Below are 9,105 nucleotides of genomic sequence, written 5' to 3' on the forward strand. Positions count from 1 at the left end.
GGGATATATGGACATATATCTAAACTACATGCATTATCTCTTAAGTTTGTACTATCCTTAATCTATTACTTATGTTCTATTCCACTGCTCTTGTAATTAAAAGATTATATTGATCAACTTGGGGTCCAGTTTGCTTTACCTGAGATCTTCCTCTCCCATAATCATGACTTTATTGACATCAACAATGTATCATAACAACTCTGTCTGGCATCAATTGAAACAGCAACACTCTTGCATAACTTGTTTAAGCAACTGGTGACATCATCGACATGATGAATAAGGCAGAGTACCCAGAAATTTCGTTTGTCTTGGAAATTACGTATGTGATGAGAATTAGGGAATAGATCTTCACATAGGAACTTTCTACATTGGTGTATTTTTCCTACCACTACATTCAATGCACTGTTGGGAAATTACAAGATGCTTGCTGAAGTAGTTATTGTACTGAAATATGAAGCACATGCCTGATATTATTAAAGATAACAGAAAATTTTATTCAAGAGAAATTTATTCCTTCATAATTGACATAACACCATTCCTTAAACCTAATTTAAATATTAACACCCTCTCCCCAATCCTATACTAAGTAACAATAAAGACCAAGTATAATCTTTTTTTCGATTACCATTTTATTTAAGAAGATGTTGAAATTCATAGTTTATTATGAGCAGTCTCCACACAGTCTGCTGCTTTCTACAGCTAGTATTCTTGAGTAGCTAGGAACTATTAGAAGCCTGCTGACTCTTACTGGCAAAATAAAATGTGTTTCGTTAGAAACAGCATTCTCACATTTCAAAATCACCATTCAATCAGCTAAGTGAATTCTTTTTAAACCAAACATGAGAATCCATGTAGTTATTATTTGTACTTGATTTGGAACAGCCTTCCTAATCTGATATAATCCAGATATATTGACTATGACCAATAACATGCTTTTATTGTGTATATATTGTTCTAGTCTTGGTATAAATGACCAGTTTGGTTTAAGACGGGTGGCTATATAAATGTTTTAAATAAAATAAATCAACTGAATCATTGGCTATACTGGTAGGGCATAATAAGAATTGTAATCAAATGTATTTGATTAGTGGGGCACCAATTTTGGAAAGTAATAATTATAGCATGCAATGGGCAGTCAAGTCTCATTCTGTATGATGGGAATATTCCTTGGCAAAATATTTCTATGATATAAGCAAACAAAAATAAAGTTATAAAGCACAATTGTTCTTTAAAAATAAAGCACAACAACTATTTTCTCAAAAGCCATTTTACAACTTATTTTATTGGTAAAACAGACCAAATGTGAACTTCTGAAAATAATGAACATTACAAAAGGTGTATTAAAACATACCCAGACCTAAAAAGCCTCCATTTTCTTCTGTAGAAAAAAGAGCATGTAATGTCCTGAATTATATACACAGTATATTTTTATATTAGTCTATTATACATGATAAATCTGTTTTGGAGACATTGCTATATCTGTGGTTCAGTAATTTACAACACTTAAAAAGAAACATAGACACAATCTATTCTTAAATTTAATGAAATAAAATTTTCATGTGCTTCTGCACACTTGTACGTTATTGTACTTGTGCTTTCTTCCATTTAATCACATGTTGAATGTTGAAATATTATGCATATACACTGTATATATACAGAAGCTGGTACTGCATATTAGAAATGATTTTCTAATTCACATAGGGGTGCTCACAATTGTTATTGTAAACATTAGCTGATAATAACGATCATGGAAAAACTGACCATCAGAGAACAAGAAATGTGTAGTTTTGAAATAGGCACTTCTTACTTTTTTCAATAATAAAAACTGGGATTTTAATTTCTATGTGGCTTTAGGACAATTATCCCTGCAGTACTTTTTCAGGAATGCAGATACTTGTATTGATTCATGCATCTTGTAAATAGTCAAAGAAAAATCAATTTAAAAAAACCAATCCAGAGTGACATTTAAAGATACCTCACCCATTGAATGTAAAAAATGATTGAAATATTAGAAACTGACTTTACACTGAAAAGAACAATGGATAACCCTCTCTTTCTCTTTAATTGCTTCATATCATCTTTCCAGTGAGCCAACACCCATGATGTTGAATTATGGGGAAAGAACATCATATCTTCCCCAAAGGCTTACTCAGTGCTCCTTTACACAGAAGTGTGAGACCTTATGACTCTTATTCCCTTGCCTGCTCAGTTTATTAGACTGAATTGCCACATCAAGAAGTACCTTCTGTTAACATGGAAGCCAGACTTATATGTGAAGTTTAAGGAGATACTCATGCTATGGTCATCATTAGCCTGTCCTACACTTTTCAAGAAAGCAAACCCCTATCTCTGGCTGAGCAGTGTGATAATAGTGTTGCTCCCATTTTGTTTAGCTAACTGCAATGGGGTCTGAAATGCAAAATTCTGCATATTGATGCAGGCCCCATGGTTTAACAGAATTTCAGCTGTTTGTGTGTGTCCACCTTTTGCAGCAAGATGCAGAGGCACCAACCCTTCCTCATCTGAATCATTTATATTTTCTGGGTTGACAAGGACCTCTACCACCTCATCATGTCCATTTTCAGCAGCAAGATGCAGTGCTGTCCTGTTTAAAGGACCCCTTGCCAGGATATTGGAACCTTCTTCCATCAACAGCTTGGTTGTGGATACATGGCCATTACGAGCTGCTAGGTGAAGGGCAGTACAGCCTTCTGCTGTTGTTGCTTCTATATCTGCCCCACGATTAAGAAGCAGCCTAGAAGTGCTAGTGTGGCCAGTTTCAGCAGCTACATGAAGGGCAGTGTGAAGAAATGTGTTTCTTATGTTGACATCTGACTGCAGTTCTACTAGTATTCGAGCAACTCTGTAATGTCCTCTCTGGGCTGCCAAATGAAGAGGAGTCCTTCCATCTACAGTCTGTGCATTCACATTGACTCCAGGTTGCTTGGCCAGAAGCTTCACAATGGGTAAGTGGCCTTGCCATGCAGCATAATGTAAAGGCACCCAATTATCCTTTCCTCTGACATCAACATAAATCCCTTTTCTCAGAAAGATACGCACTACGTTCTCTTGACCATGTTGGCAAGCAACATGGATTGGTGCTCTTCCTTCAAAGTCCACTTCATTCAGCAAGGCATTCTTCTCAAGCAACATTCTTGTGATTAGTTCATCCCCATTTTGGGCTGCAAAATGAAGAGCTGTCCACTGATCTTCATCTTTGGCATTCACATTAATTTTCCTTGTGAGAAGCAGCTCAATAATGCTTTTGTTCTTCTTCTCCACCGCAATATGAAGGGGTGTAGAGCTTTTCCCATTGGTCAGATTAGGATTGGCATTGTTCAGGAGTAGCCACTTAACACATTCCTCTTGGCCTGATTCAATAGCCAAATGAAGAAGGCCACCATTCCCATCCAAAATGAGGTCTACATCTTGAGGCTGAAGAATTTTCATCAGTTTACTAGTGTCTCCAGATGTGATTGCCTCAGCCAGCTTTCTCTTCTGGATATCTGTGGTTCCAATGTCTGGAGAAGCAAAAAACAAAACGTTCTGTTTCAATCCGATTTTCACAGAAACACAAAAGGCTCAAGAGTTCCATTAGGTAAAATATGACAGCTTTCCTCTGATACTTCCAATTGGGAAATGCTGTACTCCTCCTCACACTTTTTTGACACTAAGGCAAATTTTCCATGGTTTTATCTCACTATTCATACTTTGGTATATATTAGTATTTATTATTTATTCATTTATCTTTTGGGCTTGTTGTCCTACATATGCTCAAATTAGTTTGCACATGGAAGAAGGCACATGCTCATCCACAGAACTAAAGTTAGTTTAGCTTTTTGACACATTCTTAAATATTTAAGTATAAGAAATATTCTAATATTCAATATTTTTCATTCAGCTGTATCCAATTCTCATAAACTACTGGGACAAGTCCCAACAGTTTTCTTGGCAAGTTTTTCGGAAGAGGTTTGCCCTTCCTTCCTTCCTGGGGCTGAGATACTGACTAACCCAAAGTTACACAGCTGGCTGTGTGCCTAAAGTGGAATTAGAACTCATGGCCTCTAGCTCGATGCCTTAACCACTACACCAAACTGGCCCTAAATATTCAATATAAGTAAACATTTAATCACAGTTATGTGTTCTTCAGTGTCCGGTGCCTCAACTATCCTTTTACAGCCTTAGCGGTAAAACCCATATATTGCATTGATCATGAACATGGCTCTCAAAAACTAAAGGAGGAACCACAAGTTGGTATTCCGAAATATAAAGTTCACATATTTGATATATTTTAATAAACTAGTTCAGGTAGCGAATTTTGGCAACTACCCCTGTTTTCTTAAAAGTATGGAAAGCTAATACAGAGACACTTAACCTAAATCAATAAAGTCTCTCCTTGCATAGAAACACTTTTCCTATAACTCCTTGGCAATTGCAAATGGAATAACATCCAGATAGCCTATTTAGCTAATTAATTGCCAAGATCATAGTCCATAACATGACAGCAAATGCATTTAGGAATTCATATGCAACATGTCAAGCAATTCATACAGCCAAGTGTCATGCAAAAAAAGAAAAGACCAGAGGGTGCTTTGTGCTGCCTCAATCACATCAGTTACCATCTCTTTCTGAATTATTTTGCCCTTAGCTCAAATACATTTGACTACATCTTGCCAACAAAACTTACCACTTCCTGAATTCTCTCTCTCAAATGACAGTGACAGGGAACCTCGTGAAGAAAAGGCAGAGTCTACAGAAGACACTCCTGACAACCTCTTGTCACTGGTGGCTAGCCTAGATTCAGATGCACTGCGACTGAGCTCCTCGGGCTGTTCCGTCTGTGAAATTCCTGAGTCCAGCTGGGACAACAATTCAGACAGGCTGTAATCTTTAACCGATGCAGGATCAGGTTCTTGTTTTAGTTGGGAAATACTGGACATCTCCTGGAAAATGGGGGAAAGAAACATTTCCAATGAAAATACAAGTTGAGTAAAAGATAAGAGAATATATTAAAGTTCACCCAATGTTCCATATGTTGCTCGAATAAATACCTTAGGATAGCTCTGAGAAGCCTTTGCAGCCTCCTCAAGTGTCATTTGCTTATTCTCATAATCTGGTTTTTCACAGAGCTCTTCTGTTTCAGAAGTAATTTCTGAAAAAAAAGATACAATTTATCTTCTTCACACTTGCTGTAGGCCTCTCTTTTCACTAAAAGCATGTTTTACAGATAATTCAGATAATGATTAGTTGTTTTGCCTTGCCCAGTAGCTCAGTTAACTTCTGCAATAAAATAAAATAAACACAAAGGAACAGCCATTTTCACCAGCTCAATACACACCTTCCCATTGGTTTTTTTAAAAAAATCTCTCTCAACACACAACTATGAAGAACATATGCACTATAACTATAATACAGTGTGATTCTGATTTCTTCAACTGAAGCAAAATACTGAATGCCAGTTCCACATTTTAAAAAGAAATGTACAGCCGTATTTTAATCTGTACCACAAACTGGGGAACAGGGAAGATCGATAATTGCAGGAGGATCAAAGTTTATTTTAAATTTAAGTATTTTTAGAAAGAGCTGCCAATACTTTTCTGACTCTTATTCCCACTTCCCCCTCAAAAGATATTTCCAAGATAACTGCAATGCTAGCTTTCTGTCATCCAGAATGAGGCTGTTGCCCTGGGCACCAGGTGCTGCACTTTATGGAGAAGGCAATTGAGCAGCTCCCTATTTCTCCTTTTAATTGGGAAAAAAGGTAGATTCAAATGCCAATTAGAGGGTGAGAATCTCACCTCAGGTTTGGTTGGCCCTGCTATGGCATCTCAATGCTGTTTAAACATTCAGAACTAATTTGCACCACTGAAGCCAGAATCATAAATAAGGCTTCTAATATGTTTGCTTTGTGTTGAATATATTGTAGCAAAGCTAATTCAGATGAGAAAGTTCCACCCTAGGCAACGATTTGGGGAGTTAACTAGTTTGGTACACATCTGATGCCTAAATCAATTATTCATGTTTAGACAAGTTCTCCTGTAATCCTCTTCCTGTAATAGGATGTTCCCTGACTATTGCCAGCACAATAATGCATTGTGTATATTTTGTATTCATCATTTTTAACAAGATTTTGGTGGGGCTCCACTGGGGATTAATATAGGCTTTTACCCTGAAATGACTCATTATTTTACCAAGGAATTTGATTAGAAGCAAAGTTTACCTTTAAATGTTGGCCTCTTGCTAGGGTCATCTTGCCAGCATTTTTGCATCAGTTTGATCAAGTTATTACATGCGCGAGGTCTGGATTTTGAGACGGACGGCAGTTCAGGGCGATGACCATTAACCACTTTCACCATAATATGTAGAATGTTATTTTCTTCTACAGATGGAAAGCAGAAAATACATATCTGGTTGGTGCTTTCTTTTAAGATTCCCTGTCTAGTGCCAGGCGGACGTTTTTCCACCCATCAGATTCTTTTTTTAAAATGTCTAATCTTTCAACGTGTAGTAACATGGTATATATGTTACTTATCTATAAATGGGCTGTTCTGGATGGTTTTCCTACCCTATTTGAACAGGATGAAACAAAAAGATGAACGGTATATATGGATGCATTAAAAGAATCAGAGGCTCAATGTTGGGGCCAGAGCATGGAAAATACACCCAGTGCATTTCTTTTCAATAGCTGTAAATCCATAATCCTTAAAGTAATAATGCCTAGAGCCAATACTGGTGGCAGAAGTCACTTATTTGGCCTTTTTACATGCTATCTCACATTATAAGCAACTCCATATAATTCAACTGTTCTTTCTTTCGAGACTTCATCTCATATACCTCCATGACTAGCATGAATGGTAAATGCCATATTCCTTTCTGGAATTTCTCACATCTGATGACTCCCAGGATAGGTTTTAAGAGAGAAACAATAGCAGGAAAGCCATTCTCATATGATATGGACAATATTTTAGTAGTTGGAATGGATGAATGCAATCAGTTATTACGGCAGGATATTATGAAGGGTAACCATATCACAATAAACACATTTTGTACAGGGAGGAATTCTGTCTGACATAGTCATTTATACTGTGATTCACAAGAAGAAACATTTTGCTTACCTGAAAAAGGCTTCTTCTGTGTCAGAACTCCCCAGATAACAATGGAAAAGCTGCAAAAGACATAATTAATACCTTTATAAAACCATTAATGCATATGGCATGCTGTGTTTACAGTAACATCCTATAAAGCTAATTACATCCGATTATCAGATCCAAAATGGCAACACTTGTCAAGATTTCAAGAACACAAGAATTCTCTTGCAATAGTCTGTGTGGTAGTCATTCAGGTTCAAACATGACACGCTGGTTCAATTTGGAAACAGAGATGGCTCTACAATCCCAGACTGCAAGTGCAGAGTCTAATACAATAGAGGCACTGGAAATCCACTGTTCAGGTAACTATGGGTATTATTCTGTGATTCCAGTCACAGTTTTTAAATCAGTTTTGGGAAGCAACTCTCTTCAAAGCTGGTGAAGGTTTCATAGCACCGGGCTTGCTACAGGTTGAATTATCCCACAGTCTATCCAGTTTTATTTCATTTAAGATACCTGGGCTGTGACTAGCATCTACCAATGAGAAATTCATACAACAAGGAAAGGAAAGGGAGAAAAACAGAATACTGTAGACACTTACCTATATATGTCGTGCTTTGTATCAAAGTATCTATTCTTCTCTTTAATTCGTTCTGGTGGCAGATATGCAATAGTGCCACAAAGTCCATCCATGCTGAGATCATGAGAATGAGAAAGCCCATTGCACTTGGCCAATCCAAAGTCTGAAATCTGATAAAAATGAGAGGTTTCATTTTTTCCAAATATTCAATCTTCCTATTTTGCATTCCTAGACCACTATGTACAACTGGAAAGCAAAAATGTGAACCCAACTGATCCCCATGCAGTCCATAATTGGCAAAAACCAACCAAACAACCAAAGTAGATGACTAATAGCAGAAATAGCCTATTCAAATAAGTATCAAGCCAATGCTGTCAAAAAATCATTTTGGTTACTTCCTAGTGTGTTCACTTTTTTAATTCTTCTGATAACCATAGGAAATGTTATAGTTCCCATCTTATTACAAGACAAACTCCTATAAATATATCACTATATACAAGTATATAACCCTAACCCAGCACTAATCTAAGAAATATAGAATGCTGACCTTATATAAATGCACATGTGTTCAAGTTTAAAATACAATATGCCCAGTTATTTATTATCAATGCATTGTTGCCTTCCACATAAGACAAAAAGGCAGAAATACTAATCTTCCATAAAAAATGAAAATATCCCTCCTTCAAGTAAAGAACACTTAAACTTCTGTACTGCTTCTATTCTTAAGTAAAGAAACCCCAAACAGAAATTTCAACATAAAATAGGTGAGCTATAATTTTTCAAACAGGGACAAAGGTTGTGTGTGCATTTTATTATGTAACATTCCATGAGTTAATCAGCTCATCAACGCAAGCATGCATGTTTGTGATTTCAAAATGCAATGGTTTTGTGAAAGGCAACTATCATTGCTTTCTGCATTTCATTTTCCACACTTTCAGTTTCTTCCATGTGTATATTGTACATATGTTATTCGGTGTACCTTTTCAAGTAGTTGATAAACGAGATTTTGATCCAAAGAAACTCAGGCTATTATACAATTTGTCCTTGTGACACCAAAAATGTTTTTCCCCTTTTACCACAACAAGCACATCTTGTCCAGTACAAGTCCAGTCAAAATTATTTTTTTAAACTCTTCCATTTTTGGTAGGGAAAAATCAAATACTGAGATTATTTCATCCTAAGTGCTTAATTCTAACTAAATTCCCAATTGCACTCTTTCTCAAAAATTAATGCTGTTTTTCTCTCCAAGCAATTAGCATTTCAAAAAGACATGACAGATTTTAACAGGCTGAGTGAATGACTCAGAAGGATTAGTTTTGCCTAAATGTTAGTGAATATGTTGGTCCAGAGAATAAACAAAGAAGCTTTATTATAAGGAAAAAAGAAATTCCCACCCCCCTCTATAGCCAGCCCAGTGTCAGAGAATTCTTTTGTAAA

General features: G+C 36.4%; 1 protein-coding gene across 1 annotated transcript in view; it reads right to left on the reverse strand.

Moving 5' to 3' along the window:
• Positions 1-1,251: 1,251 nt before the first annotated feature.
• RIPK4 (receptor interacting serine/threonine kinase 4) overlaps positions 1,252-9,105 on the reverse strand; it is a 30,792-nt gene continuing 22,938 nt past the window's right edge. The window contains exons 3-8 of the mRNA XM_026673995.2: positions 7,690-7,838; positions 7,116-7,165; positions 6,221-6,379; positions 5,052-5,152; positions 4,688-4,943; positions 1,252-3,521 (exon numbers count right to left, since the gene is read on the reverse strand). Of these exons, the coding sequence (XP_026529780.1) occupies positions 2,344-3,521; positions 4,688-4,943; positions 5,052-5,152; positions 6,221-6,379; positions 7,116-7,165; positions 7,690-7,838 (1,893 nt within the window). The 3' untranslated portion in view covers positions 1,252-2,343. The remainder of the gene's footprint in view (positions 3,522-4,687; positions 4,944-5,051; positions 5,153-6,220; positions 6,380-7,115; positions 7,166-7,689; positions 7,839-9,105) is intronic.

The sequence above is a fragment of the Notechis scutatus genome, chromosome 5 (assembly GCF_049901735.1).
Source record: "Notechis scutatus isolate UNSWTSFEM ecotype Mainland chromosome 5, rNotScu1.2, whole genome shotgun sequence".
Lineage (NCBI taxonomy): Eukaryota > Metazoa > Chordata > Lepidosauria > Squamata > Elapidae > Notechis > Notechis scutatus.